The sequence below is a fragment of the Mustela lutreola genome, chromosome 7 (genome assembly GCF_030435805.1).
Source record: "Mustela lutreola isolate mMusLut2 chromosome 7, mMusLut2.pri, whole genome shotgun sequence".
Taxonomy (NCBI): Eukaryota; Metazoa; Chordata; class Mammalia; order Carnivora; family Mustelidae; genus Mustela; species Mustela lutreola.
In genome coordinates, this window is record NC_081296.1 from 33641323 (window position 1) to 33662520 (window position 21198).

The 21198-nt window shown below is 37.9% G+C and overlaps 1 protein-coding gene across 9 annotated transcripts in view; it reads right to left on the reverse strand.

The window, feature by feature from the left end:
• The window catches only part of HERC2 (HECT and RLD domain containing E3 ubiquitin protein ligase 2), a 239890-nt gene that overhangs the window by 128147 nt on the left and 90545 nt on the right, over positions 1-21198 (reverse strand). For 7 of the 9 annotated variants that reach the window (XM_059180256.1, XM_059180257.1, XM_059180253.1 and 4 more), the window contains exons 17-23: positions 20822-21022; positions 16670-16898; positions 16437-16561; positions 11804-11982; positions 6773-6957; positions 5418-5573; positions 4496-4681 (exon numbers count right to left, since the gene is read on the reverse strand). In XM_059180256.1, the coding sequence (XP_059036239.1) occupies positions 4496-4681; positions 5418-5573; positions 6773-6957; positions 11804-11982; positions 16437-16561; positions 16670-16898; positions 20822-21022 (1261 nt within the window). The remainder of the gene's footprint in view (positions 1-4495; positions 4682-5417; positions 5574-6772; positions 6958-11803; positions 11983-16436; positions 16562-16669; positions 16899-20821; positions 21023-21198) is intronic. The other 2 variants (XM_059180258.1, XM_059180255.1) reach the window with 1 other exon arrangement.

The window sequence follows — 21198 nt, forward strand, 5'->3', positions numbered from 1 at the left end:
ATGAAACAACTGGAATAATGAAATTGCCTAAAAGCCAGCATACCACACACCATAGGATTAACTATGGACTTGTGGAGATAATGGATGACCCCACTTTCTTTATGAGTGGATTGAATGATTCATGGGGGACTCCCCTTATCTCTTGACAAGTTTTCTCACTTGTCAGTGATCCTCTGTAATCAGGATATTGTTAAGGTTGGACCACTCAAAGGTCTTCTTATTGGTTTCATCCCTTAGTCATATTTATCCTAGAGGCCACCTCTGTTGAGGTGCAATTGCAAACAGATGCTTTAGCTAAGCATAGAACAGCCCTCATAAAAGGAGCCTCAAAGCTTACTATGGAACAGCCCTCCTATAAAAGAGCCTCAAAGCTCACTATGGGACAGTCCTTGACTGTAATGATGTCACATCAGGTCCAGATTTGTCTTAGAAGCCAAAGGCCACCAATGGATGATGGAGGCCAACTAATTAAATATTGGGCTATACTTACAGATATGCCAGAAATAATACTTAAAACTTGTCAAACTTTAAACCTAGTTACCTGTATGCCTGAACCTGACCACTGTACTTCTTTCTCTATAGAGCAAAAAAGGTTATTGATCTTGCTTACTCTATTTGTCCAGATTTAAGATGCCCCTGTTAAAAATACGAATGACAGTTGGTTTTCTGATGACAGTAGTTTTCATAGAAAAAAATAAGAAACGCTAGGTATGCCATAGTGCTCACTAGCACTTTGCAATTGCCAAAGCCTAAGAATTAACATTTATACTGACTCCAAATATGCTTTCCTGGTACTACATGCCCATGGAGCTATTTGGAAGGAAAGGGGATTGCTATCAAGCCATAACTCCCCAATCAAATATGGGCCTAAGTTATGAAACCCTCCTTAGCGCTATACTAAGGATGATATATATCAAATCTGGGATACATATCTGTGGCTTACACCCACGATTGGAAGGCTCAGTCAAAAGGCAGTTTATGCTGGGATCAAAGAAATCATACGAGTGATACTTGGGCAAAGAACGCACGATATCTGGGATGGCTATCACTAGAAATGCGTTCCCAAATTATAGTACTCCAGGCTACTGACTGGTTTGCTACTGACTGGGCAAGGCGACCTGGCATTAGATGGCCAGCTCCAAATGGAACCCACTGGATATGGGGAACCAACCTGTGGCCCTGGCTTCCTCCAGGGTGGATAGGTCACTGTACTTTAGGATTTGCCTGGATTCATGGGCGCATTACTAAAACCATTACAACTCCAGCTAATCTCCCCAACTTGAAACAAAGGTGGACACGATCTGTTTTTAAATGGTATGATCACTTAGCATCCATTTTTGTTCCGTCTGCGGGACTAGAGGATGTCATGCCCTTAATAAATATACTACAAAGGCACTCAATGATCCACTAAATGACATCTCCCTACTTAATACCGAAGTGTCACAGATACGCAAGGCAGTCCTACAAAACAGGATGGCCTTAGATGTCCTGACAGCAGCCCAGGGTGGCACATGTGCAATTATCAAGACAGAATGTTGTGTGTATATCCCAGACTATCACAAAAATGTCACAGGACTAATAAAAGACATGAATGCCCAAATTAAGGCCCTACAAGATCCTTCTCTCTCTCTCAGTGAATGGTTAAGTTCCTGGTTTGAAGGAGGACTATGGCCAAATCTCCTTTTCGGGCTTCTCATTCTTACCGCCTTATTAACCTTAATATGTTGCTTTGTTCCATGTTTCTCTACTTGGTGCCGAGACTCCATTGCTACAATGACTACACCACGACAGACGATCCTTGTCGCGCGCGAGGACGCCTCTTCACTGTCAGCGCTGGATTCAGGTGCCTCCACCTTTCGTAACTCCCTTATACATTCCTACCCTGATCAATATTGACCCCAGTAGGTAGGGACAGCTCTACGCCCCTATTCAGCACGAAGAAGTTATAGAAGATGAGACCTTCCACCTTCAACCACCTTAAAGATTTAAGAGTCAAAGTTGTTCAGGGGGGAATGAAGGAGCAGGAGGCTGGCTGAGGACAAAGCAAAAGCTGGCGCCTTGCACCCCCCCTTCACCCGCTCCCCTCCATATGTGTAGCATTCCTCAGGCACCCCTGACTGCCATAAAACGATAAATAGTTAACTTGCAGAGATCACAGTCCTGCAAGGTAGGAGTCTCCCTTGGTTTGCAAAAGTCCTTGAGATTTACAACAAAGAAGTTACCTTATCAATAGCCCTAATGTCACCCTCCCCTCCATAAAACACCGAAGGAGGCGAAGGAGGCGGAGGTAGAAGGAAAAGTAAATAAAGTTAAATTTCTTCTAAACCTAAATCTCATTAACAAGGATGCTTGATAGCAGGAATGTAACATTCCACCAGGAGACTCCCAATTATCTTTACTTGATAGTAACCAGGCCTTCAATATCCTGATAGTGCTTTTTTCGCATGCGTGGGCTAACCGGCCAGTTCTGCTTCTGTAAGATTGCTTTGTCTGCTTTCGCACGGGGTCCCCTGACCCAATTCACTGACGCCAAGTATGCCTGTTCAAACTGTCAATCAATCAGCTCAGCCCCACCCGAAACTTGTTTGTACCTGTCTATAAAAACCCAGCACCAACCCAGCTCTGGACCTCTCGGCGTTATCGGCAACGAGGGGCGCAGAGGTCCAGGTTCGAACCTGCAATAAACGACCCTTGCTGCTTGGCTTTGACTCACGTCTCTGGTGGTCTTTTAAGGTGGGGGTAATATTCAGTTGGCATTTCAAGAATGCTTAAACAACTAAATTGTTAAGGGGTCATCCCTGTACAACAAAATGATAAAGAGAAGCAGAGGAGCAGCAACTACACAAGACCAGAGAGGGGAATCTTTCAGGAGATGGTCCTGCCAACATTTCATTTCTTCATCTGGATGGATGTTAAATGATTTTCTATACTTTTGAGTGTGTGCTACATTTCACAATTTACTAAAAGGTTTTTAAATGAGTGAGTTTGAACTGCTAATTGCATTAAATGCCCTCAACCATACAGAAGGTAGACAAAAGTAACATTTAAATTCACAAAAGTAGAAGAATGGTGCTTAAAATATTGGTGATATAAAAAATTAAAAACTATGCTCAATATCCTAATGTTATTTTCTTCACCACACTTGTTACTTTTTATCTGAAACTCCTATGGTACAAGATGACAGTTTACAATGGGAGAAGAAAAAGCCCACCTTGCTTGAGCTTTCCTATAAAATCAAAGTTGGACCCCAACTTCAACTGTATTTTATGAGTCCAGGAAATCAGAACCATATACAGTATGGTAACGTACACTTAGATTCAAAAATGTCAAAGCTAGATTCCTTGAGAAGACAAGTTCTATTCCAATTTGGTAAGCATTATAGACCACACCTATAGGGAAGTGCTCAGCTGACTATGGGAATTCCATAACTCAGTAATGTCAGATAGAAACAAGAATAAATGAAACAAGATGGGATTGGGAGGGAGACAAACCATAAGTGACTCTTAATCTCACAAAACAAACTGAGGGTTGCTGGGGGGAGGGGGGTTAGGAGAAGGGGGGTGGGGTTATGGACATTGGGGAGGGTATGTGCTATGGTGAGTGCTATGAAGTGTGTAAACCTGGCGATTCACAGACCTGTACCCCTGGGGATAAAAATATATGTTCATAAAAAATAAAAAATTTAAAAAAAAAAAGAAAGAAAGAAATGAGTTTAGAAAGTCATCCCATATTGATGTCTGCCTCCAAAGCCAGACCACATCTAATCATTTCAACAGTAACTTCTGGAGACACCACCCAAGAAAGGGCTTTCCAGAACTTTCTAAAATAGTTCATTTCTGAAAGTAACAACCATTATTAAGAGAAATATAAATATATATTTTTTTTAAATTTTATTTATTTATTTGACAGAGAGAGAGATCACAAGTAGGCAGAGAGGTAGGCAGAGACCAGGTGGGAGGGGGGAGCGGGGAGCAGGCTCCCCGCTGAGCAGAGAGCCCAATGCGGGGCTCAATCCCAGGACACTGAGACCATGACCTGAGGCGAAGGCAGAGGCTTAACCCACTGAGCCACCCAGGTGCCAAAAAGAAAAGTATTTCTTAAATATAACTTAAATCTCTTCTGATTTGGATTATCTTCATTTTCTACTTACACTGCCATCAATGAAAATGGCAAATAATTGGTCTCTCTTTGTGAAGTATTCTTTTAAATAAAAAGGCAAGAATAGGTTAGATTAAGATAAAACTTTTCTGAATAGAAGTTCTTCTTTTTTTAAGATTTTATTTATTTCTTTGTCAGAGAGAGAGAGAGAGAGAGAAAGAGCACAGGCAGGGGGAACAGCAGGCAGAGGGAGAAACAGGCTTCCCCCTAAGCAAGGAGCTAGATGTGGACTCGATCCCAGGACTCTGGGATCATGACCTGAGCTGAAAGCAGACACTTAACTACTGAGCCACCCTGCGTCCCCTGAATAGAAGCTCTGTATGTTAAGATGCCATACCCATGATGCCAGGCCAGGCTAATTCTTCATGGTCATCCCTTTCCTTTCCCGGTGCCAGGTGGTTGAACCGATCCAGATGTTCCAACAAGCCACCCAGCAAAGGGACAGCTCCAGCCTCCTGCATGAGACCAGCATTTTTACTGAGCAGAAGCACTATAGAAACTACTAGTTCTGGAAGGAGGACACCTACATTTTAAAAGAAAGGAAAAAAGCATTAAAATTTAAATATAAATAAATAAATATAAATATAAATATAATGTAAGATATATTAAATACAATATATCCTATTAAACCACTTCATAAGCTCATTCTGTGTTTAAATTCTGATAAAACACAAAATAAGGAATGTTTGACTTTTAGCGTATTTCTATAGGATTATTTTGTCTTTCATCTTGAAAGAACAGAAAAAGGTATCAAACAAAACCCTCTAAGTTACAAGAATGCTTTCCAAAAACACTGTTTTAACAAAAGTATTAACTAGAGTCTTTTGTTCAGAAAATTAAGTGTTTCCAGAAAACGAAGTTTACTATCAGAAAAAAAGCACTCAATAAAAATGCTCTACTGTCACAAAATTAACTTGAAAACATATTAAGCAACAAAGGAATTTATTAAGGTCCTGAAAGGAGCAACTAACTTCTATGCTGCTGAAATAACATTAGACAATTACTAATGGCCTCATTATTGAAATGTTAATAATGGCGGTATGACTCTAAATCACCGATTACATTTATATTGACACAATTCCTGCACCAGGTTGCTTAACAACAGAATCGTGAAGTGAAAAAAGAAAAGGAGAAAGGCCAACAGGACTAGAAAAAGTATGGGGCAAAGGCATGCAGGTTTATCAGCAAAGGATAAATTTTAAGTCTCATCAATCTCTGAAAATAAATACATGTCTAAAGGGAGGATATAAAAAAGGTACCAGTAAAGTCCCCTTCCACAATGCAGGCCACCTCTGCAAAGTGCCGCCAGCTGGTGGAAGCAATGCTGGCTGCCACAGGCAGTATATCACCAATGTGTGTGCACAAAAGAGCTGTGTACTTCTTCAGTAACGAACCGACACCCATAAGCTCAGGACCTCAAAGAAAGATTAAAAATTTTCCATTTTTACCATTAAAATTTACTTTGTAAATAAACTGCATTGCTTCAATATTCCACCCTCATCTATACACCTTTTACTTATAATAGTTATCTCAAACAGAAGCTATTAAGCCTTAATCCCTGGCTCTTTTTATATCACATAGTTTGAGAAACAAGTGAATTTGGTTGTCAATTTTTATACACTGTACTACATAATACCTAGAAACTTTGGGTGTATAAATACTAAAGTCATAGTTTATAGATTGTTTAAATCTTATATCCACTACATACAAACGTTACCAAATTTCAAGTCTTAACACTTGCAAATAACTCCCAATGAACAAAGTTAGGCATTTTTCAATCTCACAAAATCTTTAACTTTTCTTCCTACGTGGCTCTTAATGGCTTTTCAGTCCCTGTAACTTTAAGTCTTTGAGATGGGCACCTCTTTCAGACTCTAAGTTTATCTATTTCAACCTGAAATTTTCTATGATCTACAAATGCCTAACTCTTTCAGGAACTAAAATATTTCAAACAAGGGTGCCTGGGTGGCTCAGTCATTAAAATATTTCAAACAAAAGCAGCAGACCTTTCCATCCTTAACAGAGAAAGCCAACTTATGGAGAGCCACATACTACCTATATCATGCACAGAGCTGAGCAGTTACATATCATCCTATTTTAATCCTCATAGGCACCCTCAGATGTAATTGTAATTCCACAGATAAGCAACATACAGCACCCAGTTAGCTTGGGCCCATGTCCAGCAGCTAATAAACCAGCTATAACTGAGACCCAGTCTTCCTCCAATGCTGATTCATTCCATGCATCACACCTACTGGCTGTCCAGTGTGACATACCAATACTGTTGCTACTTGGTTCTCATATTATGTCAGTATCTAACATCCCATAACAGATACTTACAGTAAGTCTGATAAATCTTCTATAAAACTAATATGAACATAATGAATACTATTTTTGATGCCCAAAGAACTTAAATATTAAGACAGTGAAAAAAAATACTGGTAAGTCTAATACTCATAAAAAAAAAAAGTGGATGCAAAATGAAGTCCCCCTAAATTGGTGTAAGATTTAACAGTATAAGAACTACACATCTGGGAATGTAAAATAAGCATATCAAAAAGCCTAAATTAGAAAGCCAAATACAAACAAGATATTTTAATTTTAATCAACTTACTAGAAATATCTGAAGTCTGACCAATACTTTCTCCTGGATAAAGTTTACTGATAAGTAGGCGCTGAAAGCGCAGCAACAAATCCAATGAAGCAGTTCTTTCACGACTATGTTGCTCAAAGTCCAGACATGATGAAATCCGACGGGCAACATCTTTCAATCTGGCTATTGTCTGAGAAGCAATGTTTCTATGGAGGGGAAAAAGGATTGCAAAATTAAAGAAGTTATGTCTCTTTTTTTAAAAAGTATTAAGAAATCACAACATAAACTACAATCAGAAATATAGGTCATACACCCAGGTGACCTACAGTTGGCTTCCTTCCCCAAATACGTGTCACATGTGTCTGCAATAAACACGACCTCAGTTAAAACTGAGCAGAGAAGTACAGAATTTACAAAAGAAATAATGACACCCTTTGCTTTACAATACACTCCTAAGAGCTGTGTGGAATGGTCCAAGATGATAGAAAACTCTTGTACAAAGCTTTGAGGAAAAAAAAACCTGTATCATTTTTATCCAAAGCTGCATTTCACATAAAGACATGACACTGTTCTTAAAGACATGATTCACTCGTCATTTCTGCATCTGCCTCGCAAATCTGCCTTGAGACCTATTCAGGTAAGTAATCTAGGTGGGCAAAGCAGGGAGTATCCAGGACTCTGAAAGTACAGGAAGAAAGACTAAGGTGGGTACAAACAGGCCAGGTCAGGATAACAGATGCTTGCAGAATACTGCAGCAAGGAAGGGAGCAAAGGCTCCACTTCCAACTGTGGGATCTGACTTGAACCACAAACTGTAAGTTAATAAGGTAAAAAAGGAAGAAATGTGAAACAAGAGAAGGAAGGGGAATGGACACTGCAAGTGATAGAGTGCCAGGCTGCTGAGACTAGATTTCACAATGTTCAGCCGCTAAAACTTCCAAAGGGGAATATATCTTACTTGTGCTTGAGGAAGGTAAGCTTGGTAAGAATGTGAAGGTATTAGAGGGGACATGGAACACCAGGTAACACTCTGCCACCTAGAGACAGTCCCAGCAACAGTTGAACCAGGCCTGATCCCTGGTACTAAGAACAGAAGGAAGTTGGTTAGTGGAGGAAAAGAAACAAAGTAGAACCTACTTCTGGGCTGGTGTCAAGTAGCTCCATCACATCAACCCCATCCCAGCCAGGTAAGTGAGGACTAGCTAGCTGACACCAAGCACTGCCACTGAGCAGGTGAATCTGGGATCTCCGGCATTCTATCACCTGCCGCGTCCATTCCCCTTCATTCTCTTGTCGTGACTTGATTCTCTGCCCTTACTTCTTTGCAAGGTGCTCATGGAACCAGAACATTTTGCTACTATTGTAAATGGACCTTTTGGAACTCATATTTCTGCCCTTTTTGCCCTATTTAACTGATGGTTTGTGGCTCAAGTCAGATCCCACAGTAGAAAAAATAGGTCTAGAATCCAGGTTTTATCCTATACAAGAAGGAGCAAAAGACATATAAAATATAATAAAAATTTTAACTCATTTCCTTAATAAAATTCAGAACCATAATTATAATGTGTAATTCTGACAGAGTTCACAAGTTTAAAAAATTTTCATAGCTCTTGATTTTCAAATATAAATGCTTTTCTGTGGCTTCCTGACAGCTTAAGACTGAAGAGTTACTCTGAAATCTGTTTCATGGCTTATTCTTGGCAAGCTGCAATTCCTTCAACCTGCTTTCCAAGGAATAAAGTACACTAAATGACTATAATCTCTTCCACTTTTAGACTATTTTTCAACACTGCATCAGCTAAGTCAATACACTAAGCTACCTTTAGTCACACTTAAGCTAAGAAAATTAAATGTCAAAGTCTTCCTCTACAGTGGGAGAGGCACATCATCCACACTTATGAAAGAAAAGAGCCTGGATTATTGGCACTCTGTAATAAGAAAGGTGTTGATGCATCTTCCTTTCTCTATTTTCCAAAAACTTTTCTAAGATATTGTTTACTTCCATGCTTAGTTTTTGTTTTGTGTTTTTTTAAGTAGGTATATCTTTATTACAAAACCGCTGGGGAGCAATTCCTTCCTGCATGCCAAAGGTTCAGAAGACAAACTATAAGAGTGGTCTAGAAAGTACTGTCCAACAGTAACATAATGCCAGGGAGCCACATATGTTATTTAAAAGGTTCTGTCAGGGGCACCTGGTGGCTTGGTCGGTTAAGCATCCAACTCTTGCTCTCAGCTCAGGTATTGATATCAGGGTCATGAGTTCAAGCCCCGTGTTGGGCTCCACATTGGGCATGGTGACTAATTTAAAAAATAATAATAATAAATAAAAAATAATAAATCAGGGACGCCTGGGTGGCTCAGTTGGTTGGACAACTGCCTTCGGCCCAGGTCATGATCCCAGAGTCCCGGGATCGAGTTCCACATCAGGCTCCCAGCTCCATGGGGAGTCTGCTTCTCCCTCTGACCTTCTCCTTGCTCATGCTCTCTCTCACTGTCTCTCTTTCAAATAAATAAATAAAAATCTTAAAAAATAATAATAATAATAATAAATCAATAAATAAAAAGTTCTGCCAGTCACATTAATAAAGATAAATTAATAAAGATTAATAAATCTTTAATAAAGATAAAAAGATAAAAAGAAACAAAAAACCAGTATTAATAATGTATTTATCCAAATACACTGAAAATATTACTTCAACATAAAATCTAAACCCCAAGAAAAAGTATTAAAATATTTTTTATTAGTTTTCTCAGTTAAGTCTTCAAAGGCCAAAAAAAAATTAAATTCATATGGCCCAGCTAACCCAAACATACTTAAGTTTTAACACAGTTGAATCAGATCTACGTTTTTAAATTTGAGTTTTAATAAATAAATAATAATTAAGAATTCAGTTAAAATAACTGAATTTTAATTAAGAGCAAATAAAAATTCAATGTCTCACCTATATTTGACACATTTCAAGTGCTAATCAGCCAAATGTGGCAAGTAACCATGAGACTGTACAGCAAAAGGCACAGGTGGGTAAAACAGACAGGTGTCTCCACACTGATGAACAAACAGTCTGAGCAACCTACTTTAGGCTGAAGTCAGGGAACCCCGCACTCACTCTCTGCCAGAGACAGCAGGGGACCAGACACAGCTTCCTTAGCCAAGGATGAAGCATTCAAGAACTCAAAAAAGTTCTTCTCAAAATACATGCTTAATGCTTTAAAACTTCTGCATAGAACTTTACCTTTTAATTACACAACACTAAACAACCATTCTCATCTGATCCTTAATTAACTGTAAACACTACTCCTGATAGTACTCCTCCACAATGAAGAGAGTTTCACTTGCCAATTTTATACAAGCAGTTGCAACTGAAATTTTCTAAGAACAAATTCCAAGCTCTTTCCACTACCACCAATTACACTGAGTTAATTCATTTATAATTTGTTGTACTCAAGATCAGAATGTAGGAGATATTATCAGTAAACAATAATTAAAAAAAAAAGAAAAAGTGTTTTTTTAATTAGACTTTACTAAAACCTATGTAAAGAACTAGCTCTATAACTTCCTCTTAAAAGTTCAGTGTGCCCAGTAAATTCTGGTGCTTCCATATAGAAAGCAGGCTGCCTCAACACTAGCAGCATACCAAGTGGTAACCTGCCACTCTTCTAGATATGTGGGCAGAGCTCCCTGCTCTCTTGGACTTAGCTGCTTAAGCCAATATTCCAGAGCTGTACTTTCTCTATGTGGAGAAAATGAAACAAACCAGGAGCCAAGTTTACACAGACAGCTTTGTTAGAGGGAAAACAGTTTTCAATTGTCTAACAAATGCCTTTCAGAAATCACCTTGATATTTTTTTTTATCTTTTTGATTTGAATGACACTGAAACACTGGTTGACAAGTTTCACCAAGAAGTGTATGATCATTCAACCTAAAGTTTCTATGTCTATATTCTGACTCTAGTTAATTCTTATCTACTCCTGATAGAGCCTTCAGAAATAATGTTCACCATTCTTTTATTTCAGCTTCTAAATTAAAAGTTGTCTTAGAAAGTAATACACATAAATCTGTGATATACACAATGATATGTTTTAAAAGAAATAACTCTACCACAATGATTTTCATTTGCATCTACTGTTTACTAAGCAGAATAAGAATCTTTTTCTGTCTCATACACTTCAATTTTCTCTTGTGTGAAAATCTTTAGAATCTCTAGTTCTATCTCACACACCCCAACCTCTCCTCTATCTATGAAAAGTTTGCTCTTGAGACAGTGCGGCGGTTCCTCAAAAAAGTTAAAAATAGAATTACCTTATAATCCAGCAATCATACTACTGGATTATTTACCCAAAGAATATAAAAACATTAATTCAAAGGGATATAGGCCCCCCCTATGTTTATAGCAGCATTATTTACAATAGCCAAATTATGGAAGCAGCTCAAGTGTCCATCAATGATGAACAGATAAAGAAGATATATATACACACACACAAGCAACATTGGTTCAACCATAAAAAAAAGAAATCTTGCCTTTTACAATGACATGAATGGAGCTAGAGAGTACAATGCAAAGGAAAATAAGTCAGATAGAAAAAGACAAATACCATATGACCTCACTCATATGTGGAATTTAAGAAGACAAATGAGCAGAAGGCAGGGGGGAGACAGACAAACCAAGAAACAGATCTTTAATTAGAGAACAAACTGATGGTTACTAGAGGAAAAGGGGCAGGGGGGCAAGGAGGATTGGTTAAACAAGTGACAGAAATTAAGGAGTGTACTTGTGATGAGCACACGGTAGTTTACAAAACAGTTGAATTACTATATTCTAATTAGTATATTGTACACCTGGAACTAATATATAACATTGTAAGTTAACTAACTGGAGTTAAAATTAAAATTAAAAAAAAAAAGTCTGCTCTTTATCCCAAAACCTATCTAGGGAACTTTCAGAGTATTTCCTCAATACCCAAACACACTTTTGAGACCCTAGTGCTAGATCTCACTATCTTACTGTGAAAACCAATAATCCTCCTGTTAAAATATATCTAATACTATTTACCTAAGAAGCTGTTGTATGAGTTGAACCAAAGGCAAACACTGTTTTCCAGAAGATTCATAGATCCCTGTATTAATAAGATCCTTATCCAATGGAGTCCTACTTCTGTGAAATGTTGAGGCACTGGCTTCTTGTTCATCAATTTCTTTTTCTTTCTGTGCTTCTTTTTTGGCTTCTATATCCTGTAATTCATAAAACAGAACTGGTTACCAGTTACCTTAGAAGCAAGTGTGAAGGCACCCTGGACCAAGCCCTGATCCCACAGTCTAGATGTCCCAGCCTCTGTGCACTAACTCACAAACCACCTGATGACACTGGTCCATGCCCACTTCTCTGAAATCCCATTACTCAGGTGCCCAGTTTCTAAACACACTACTTGTCCTAAAAATCCAATGGCCAGGGTGCCATTGCTGATGGTCTCCACCTTCCTTTTGTGAAGTCCCTGAAATCTTTATTCCTGATCTCAAAATACCCAATACAATCGGCCCCTTACATGCACAGTCTATCTGTTTTGCAAACATGAACCAAGAACCCAAGAATGAGAGGATATATTCCAAATGAGACATGTGTTCAGAATACAAAAAATTCTTACAACTCAACAATTAAAAGATAAATAAACCAATTTAAAATAAGCCAGAGACGTATCTTCAAAGAAGATATATAAATGGCTACTAAGCACATGAAAAGATGCTCCACATCATTAATCATCAGAGAAATTTACACCATTAGGATGGCTATAATAGAAAAGTTGGACAATAGCAAGCATTAACAAGGATGTGAAAAACTAGAACTCTCTAATATTCCTACTGAGAATATAAAATGGCACAGCCACTTAAGAAAAAATACGGCCATTCTTCGAAACATTAAACACAGAGTTACCATAAAACTCAACAACTCCATTCCTAGGCATACAGTTATAAGAAAAAAAATTTGTCCACACAAAAATCTATATACAAATGTTCATAATAGCAGTTTCATAATAACTTAAAAGTAGAGACAACTGGGGGCGCCTGGGTGGCTCAGTGGGTTAAAGCCTCTGCCTTCAGCTCGGGTCATGATCCCAGGGTCCTGGGATTACACGCTGCACTGGGTTCCCTCCTCAGCGAGGAACCTGCTTCTCTCTCTCCCTCTGCCTGCACCTCACCCTGTTTGTACTCTCTGTCAAATAAATAAATAAATCTTAAAAAACAACAACAAAAAAGTGCATGCTTTTGACCCAGCATAATTTCATTTCCAGAACCTGTTCCTATTTATCATTCTTATATTCAATGACTTATTATCTATAAGAATATAATTAATAATTTATAGTAGTAAAAATATCTAGAACTTAAATTGTCAATAATAGGTTGTTAAAAAAAAAAAACAGCAATAAGAAGGAATTCCCTTTCCATATGACAGACTTCCCCAAAGCAACAGAACAAATGGATATAATAAAATATTCAAAATAGAAGACATGGCAACCTCATGAGTAAAAAAGATGCAAACTGATATATCATTGAGACTAATGATAGCACCATAATCAGTATTATTAGTAAACATCTGCATCTTTAAAAATCTGGAAGACTTTACACCAAAACTATTAACAATGAAATGGGTACATTAACAATTCCTAAATGATGAGATTTTTGTTTATTCCTTTTTGTAGCTTCATAACAATTTTAAATTAAATGGTCATTAGTTATCTTATTTTAGGCATCTTAATTAGTATATAGATCATAATCTATATATCTCTGTAGCCTCTCTACCCCCAGCAACACTTTTCCTCCAACACCCCCCCCAAAGTCCTTCCCTTTCTCCAACAGGAAGTGAAGAATAAACATTTGCTAACTAAATTAATGGGTTCTAGAGTTCAATGTCAGTTATGAGTTGTCTCCCTCTCAATTTTCATCTTATTTTTCCTTCCCTTCCCCTATGTTCATGTGTTTCTTAAATTCCACATGTGAGTGAAATCATACAATATTTGTCCCTCTCTGACTGACTTATTTTGCTTAGCATAATAACCTCTAGTTCCACTCACATCATTGCAACTGGCAAGATTACGTTCTTTTGATGGCTGAGTAATATTTTGTTGTGTGTATATATCTTTATCTATTCATCTGTTGATGAACATCTGGGCTCTTTCTATGGTTCAGCTATTGTAGACACTGCTGCTGTAAACACTGGGGTACATGTGCCCCTTCAAGTCACTATGTCTGTGTCCTTTGTATAAACACCTAATAGTGCAATTGCTGGGTTGTAGGGTACCTCTATTTTTAACTTTTTAAGGAACCACCACACTGTTTTCCAGAGTGGCTGTACCAGTTTGCATTCCTACCAACAATGTAAGAGGGCTCTCCTTCCTCCACATCTTCATCAGTAACTGTTGTTTCCTAAGTTGTTAATTTTAGCCATCCTGACTGGTGTGAGGTGGTGTCCTACTGTGGTTTTGATTTGTATTTTACTGACACTGAGTGATACTGAGTTTTTCCTATGTCTGGCAACCATCTGTATGTCTTTTTGGAGAAACATCTGTTGAGGGGAGATAGGTGGAAGGGATAACTGGGTGATGGGCATTAAGGAGGGTACTTAATGTAAAAAGCAGTGGGTATTATATGCAACTGATGAACACTGAACTCTACCTCTGAAACTAATAAAATAAATAAATAATAAGCTGATTAATTAATTAGCTAATTAATTAATGGGTTCTAAAAATACTGCTTGGGTCACGTCAAGGTTGCTTGACATTGTACACCTGGAACTAATATGACACTATAAGTTAACTAACTGGAATTAAAATAAAAACTTAAAAAAAAAAAAAGAGTCTGCTCTTTACCCTAAAACCTAATTCTGACCCACATGTGGACTACCTCTGCCTGTTCACTATCACTGCTCCCATTAGGCAAGCTTTCACATGGAGCTTTATGGAGAAGAAGAAAAAAAAAATCTGCCACTAACTCATCTTGACACCTTAGCAAATCACTACATTTCCAGGGTACTTATGTTCACATCTGTAAAATGGAATTTTAAACTACTTTTCCACTCAACAAGGTTGACAAAGTTAAAAGAGAATATGAAAGTAAAGTACACAGCACAGTACCTGAAAAATAAGTTACTCAAAGAATTGTCATTGTTCCTAACATTATATACTTGATTTCTTCTAATTTTTTTTCAATTTAATCAAAGTATTAAAGTATGTTTTCAAAGACAGGTTTTTTTAATTTAAGTTCAATTAATTAACATATAATGTATTATCAGTTTCAGAGGTAGAGGTCAGTGATTCATCAGTCTTATATAATACCCTGTGTTCATTACATCCCGTGCCTTCCTTGATGTCCATCCCGGTTACCCCATCCCTTCACCACCATTCCCCTCCCTGCAGAAACTCTCAGTTTATTTCCTATGATTATGAGTCTCTTATGGTTTGTCTCCCTCTCTGATTTCATCTTGTTTTATTTTTTCCTCCTTCTCCTATGATCCTGTCTTGTTTCTTAAATTCCACATATGAGTAAGATCATGATAATTGTTTTTTTCTGATTGACTTATTTTGCTTTTAATATACTTACTTCATCTAATTTCATCAGTGTGAGTTTTATTATTTTAATTAAGATTTTATTTATTTGACAGACAGAGATCGCAAGTAGGCAGGCAGAGAGAGAAGAAGGGAAGCAGGCTCCCTGCTGAGCAGAGAGCCTGATGTGGGGCTCGATCCCAGGACCCTGGGATCATGACCTGAGCCGAAGGCAGAGGCTTTAACCCACTGAGCCACCCAGGCGCCCCCAGTGTGAGTTTGTAAATAAAAAACTATTGCAACTATGAGAGCAACAAAACAAGCTATGAATGACTATTAAGTACATGGAAATGCAAATTAAAAACCACACTCCCCCACCCAGAATAGCTAAATTAATGAAGAAAGACATGACTCATGTTGGTGAGGTCAAGAAAGAGCTAGAACTCTCTCATAAGCTGGTTCAAATTAAATGGCATAGCCACTCTGGGAAACTATAAAAACGCATTCACCCTAAGACCTAGCAAATTAAAATTCAAAGTATTTACCCAAGAGAAAAAACACATGTTCACTAAAGAACTGTACACAGCATAATCAAATCAGCTTTAGACAATCAAAAAAAAATCAAATGTCTGTTAACAGAACAGATAAACAGTGCCGTAATCATACAATGAAACACTCCTCAACAGTAAAAGCAATGTAGAGGAGTTTGAAAATTATCAAGGTAAATTAAAGCAGACACAAAACAGTACATACTATAAGATTCCATTTATATAACATTGAGAACTGGCAAAACTACTTTAATCTGAGGGAGGCAGGGGAGCCCTAACTTTGAGTGCAAAGAGGCACAACGGCACTTTCTAGGGTGATGGAAATGATTCATGATATGATTAGAGTATCTGTCACATTCTTTTAAATAGATAAAAGTGGATATATTTTATCATATTTAATATCTCAATAAATTTTTAACCAGTAAGATTAAAAAAGCTTTAATTATAGAAAATATTTGATGTTACTAAAAGTTTTATGTTTCAGTTTTTTTATTCTGGCAATAGGCTGCTATTTCTTCACACGGGTACAGTGCTTCAATCTCCGCTGACTGCCAGGTAAAAATTGCCTCTGTCAGTTACATACACATTCGTAGAAACATACCTGGATTTCTGCAGTAATGGCTGCATTTAAGGCTGACTCTAAGCCTCCATCAGCCATCAAGCTGCCCACCAGGAGATCAATCATGAATCGACGACCTGGACTTATGTTAACTTCATTGCCTGAAACTTGAAAGAGAAATCACTTTTGCCATTGCAAGGTAAGCACCAACGCCTCTTCACACCCTCTTATGCACCCAGAACCCATCCCCATCCCTGCTCCTCACCCAAGCCCACCTGCACAGGGCAGGAGAGCAGAGAGTGCCCGGGCCCTCTCCTCAGCAGTGGGCAGAAGCACGGACCACCCGCTCTGCAGCACAGCCTGGGCAGCTGCCTGCACAGTGCTCAGCACGCCTGCACTGCTGGCCAGGGCCACCACGGTCTGTTTCAAGCTGTTGAGAAGGACGCTGCCCAGACCTAAACCAAGGAATTCTGGGTCAACCTGGTGACTAATGGCAGCATGCAACTGAAAGGAGAAAAACAATTAATTTAGAAGCCCTAAAAACAAGTGGATTTCAAAACTTATTAAAGATTAAATAATATCTCAAATTGCATTTTATTTAAATAATAAAGGAAAAGTTCTGATACATGAATTTTTTTAACCAGACTAAAAAATTTTACCCATACTAGCTGAGAAATGATGGTAAGGTATTTTTAAGAGGAACTGTTTAAGCCCAATTTAAATACATATATGGAAGATGTCAAGATCAACAGAGAGGTTATACAGCAATCTCTACCCCACCCCCAACATCTGTACCAAACAGAGGAAGAACTTTTAAAAGATTATACAGCCAAGTTGAAAGTACACAAGGAAACTCCTCAAGGGCCAAACCAGAAGTCAGACACACATAGCAGGAGCTAACAGGTTCTGGGCTCTGAGAGCAGATCAAGATCTTCAGGCATGAAATCTAAACTGCTCACGGCAGCCCACTGAACCATTGAAGATCACTGGTCTATCACCAGTCAGGACTTGAAGGCAACACTACCCACGAAGGCTCTGGGTACAAAGAGACCCCACAAGAAATCAGAGACCTGGCCTGCCCTGTGAGCAGATGTAAAATCAAATTCATCGCAACCAACTAGATCTAGATATCACAAGTCAAGAACTGAACACCGAATCATCTAGAGTCTGAGAAACACATGACACTTCAGAGACACAAATACAAAACTGTCCTCTAGGGACATCACCATAGCCAAAGGCAAAGAGAGACCTCTAGCAAGACCTCCCCTGAAAGTGCTGTTAAAGTCGCAAAGGACAAGCCACACTAGGTCACAAGGGAAAATCAAAGACAAAGCTCTTATACGAGGCAGAACTCATGCCCCTAGAGTAGGCAGCAATACAAACACTGAAATTAATGCAAAAAAAGAGTAAATGTTCTGGGGTACATGGGTAACACAGTCATTTAAGCATCCAGCTTTTGGCTTTGGCTCAGGTTGTAATCCTGGAGTTGTGGGACTGAGCTCCATGCCAGGCTCTGTATTCAGCATGGAGTCTGCTTGGGAGTCTCTTTGTCCCTCCCCACCCTCTCAAATAAATAAATAAATAAAAGCTTTAAAAAATATAAATAAATAAATGTTCTTAGAGATCAAGGAAGGCACAAAACCTAGAAGATAAGAATGTAAAGAACAAATGAATGCCTTGAAAAAACCCAAATATAAATTCTAAAAACGAGAAAAACAGCTACAAAAATAAAAACCTCAAGCAGAACTGTGAAAAGCCTGGGCCCAGGTTCTAGCCCTGAATCTCCATGCAATGGATACCTGACCTGGGCCACATTCCTGAACTTCTCTGTACATCCTCATCTAGCAATACACATCAAGGGTCCTACCTCTCAGATGGTGGCATATCGATTTAATGAATTAATATGTGTAATGCTGTGATCATGCAAGTACTTATTAAATAATGGACAACTCAAAAATATGGAACAATCAGCTAAAGGATTTGGGGACTAAATGAGAGAGCACTGGAGAAAAAACAGAAGGCAGAATGGAAAAACAGAAAGTGAACATTATAAAGAAACAGTACTTGGGAAGATGAGAAAAGTTCAAAACACATGAGGAAGGAGATCTCCAAGGGAAAAGTAGATAAAAAAGAGAGCAATTTCAATGATAAACAGGGAATGTTTTTTAAAAACTTAACAAAAATATGTCATCTCAGATTAAATGAGAATCATAACCTCAAGTTATACATACGAAAATAAATCCTCATCTAGACAGAGTATGTTAAAATTATAAAACAAAAAAACATCTAAAAGGCTACCAAAAAGAAAGGCAAATTAGTTACAAAGAAACAATTAAGCCAATGTAACAGTTCTCATCAGCAACAATAAAAATCAGAAGAAAGCACACCTTCAAACTGTTAATAAAATAACAGGTAACCTAGAAAGCTAAGCCCTATTAAATTATCTTAAGAGTATTCAAGCAGAGTTTTCAGATTTTATAACCCACAGACCTTGATGAAGAAACTTACTGCAGGAGGTACCCAGGTGGAAGAAGATGTAAGCCACAATGACAAAACAAATTGGTTAAAATAAATAAATAAAAAGACTATGTAAGTATGGTCTCTTAAAAAATGATTATGATGATAATTAATTGGAGGACAATTTCTTTTCATGTCTTAAATCAGAAGAAATATATCTTGCGTATCACAACTGGGAGCATTTTTCTTTTAGGGACACATACACATCACAAATCAGTGTGTTTTAGATCCAGTGTAACAGTAAACCACCTGACAACTTAAATACAGAAGGTGGAAAGGGGAGCATAGGTTTAATGCATCCTATAACCCCTATGTTTTTCAGGAGGAGAAGTACTGGTTAACTTAGCACTTTGTGGAATTAAGAAATATTTTATTTTTTTGTAACTTGATTAATGTCCAGAAATCAAACTGAAAAGCTTAGGAACAATGAAAGGTATTTGAAAAGAAAAAACTGTTTTGGAAACTTTATCAAGAAATAAGAAAATGAAGAATAACCTTACACAAAACTAATCAGAAAATCTAAATTCAAATACACGAGCAATCAAAATAACTCTAAAAATATTAATTAACGTAGTGAATAAAGAGTTCTCAAACTAGATGCTTTTTAAGACTCAAGCTTTTTTTTTTTTTTTTTTTTTTTTTTTAAAGATTTTTTATTTATTTATTTGACAGAGAGAGATCACAAGTAGTCAGAGAGGCAGGCAGAGAGAGAGAAAGGAGGAAGCAGGCTCCCTGCCAAGCAGAGAGCCCGATGCGGGACTCGATCCCCGGACGCGAGATCATGACCTGAGACGAAGGCAGCGGCTTAACCCACTGAGCCACCCAGGTGCCCCAAGACTCAAGCTTTGTTAAGTGAATATTTAAATTTTAAAATGATACAACTAAAGCATAAGGACCTAGAAAAATGTAACAAAGCAACAGAAAAACATAAGGCACAAGGCAAATATGGGCCAAAAAAAAAAATCAAGCCTGCAACATGTACAAGATCTTTCTCCATAGTACTGACCAGACAGCAAGAATGCTACAAACAACAGGAAGCAACAAACAACTGGGTCGATTCATGAAGGGGACCACAATGGGCCTAATAAATGAGCTCCTACAAAAGACTTTTGGGAAAGAGAAGTACTCTCCAAACTTCTGTTGATTTGATTAATGTAACTAAACATAATATTCATCTATGTGCTTTTTAGAAACAAGGCAAAAATGAGGAGAGAGCAGAGGGGGACACGATTGGTTACATAGAAATCCTTGTATTAGAAAGGGAAAAATTACTTTGTTAAAAAAAAAAAAAAACAGTCTCTTGACATTAAGTCATAGATTTTATTACCAAGAAAAATGGGATGACCAAAGATTTCAGCTATAGTTTTATAGAAGGAAGAAAGGAAAGAGGAAGGAAGGAAAATTTTTGTTGCTTTTCTTATTTTGACTTTTAACCTCAACCTTCCCTGTAACAAAGTAGAGGTCCTACTGGAGGGAGCCCAAGCTGACTGTGTTGAACTTTGACACTCCAGAAATTGGCTAGCACATTCAACTGGTCTCTCAATTATCTACTGCCTCACCCAGTTGTTCCTCCACACAGAAGAACAGTAAATTCAAGACTGACTCCACTATGAATGCAAGCTGATTACTGCAGAAATAATACAATCCATACATAGACACTTACCTGCATGCAAAGACTGACTTCCAGAATAAATTTAAGATAACTAGACTGATGTTTTAAACCTCATTTAAATTATACTCCATCATAATCTAAATAACCTAATCTAAGTAATCTAAATACAAATAATTTAAAATTTTCATTAGCAGTTCACTTAACAGGATAAAACCCATTCCCATAAATATACAGAAACATTATTACAAATACCTAAGACACTTACAAAGGGAGGCAGAGGAAAGGAAATCATTAATACCTGAAGTCGTAGAAGATTCAGCGTTGCCACAGCCATGCACTCTTTCTCTTGAGGTGGAGGCCAGTCAGCAGTGCCATCCATCCCTTCACTCACTTGACGCAATAGGAGGTCCAGCTGCTCAAAAGTCATTGAGCAGATGTCTACCACAAATGGGACACGGAGGCCAATGGACCACTCAGAACACGATGACCAAGCAAAACTCTATGTTAGAATCATAAGAAACTAAAATGAATCTACACATTCAGCTCTTAGACTGTCTCACAGGTGAGATTCACTATCATTATTCACAACAGCCAAAAGATACAACTCATGAGTCCACTGAAGGAGGAATAAATGAACAAAATGTAGGCTATAAATACAATGGAATATTATTAATC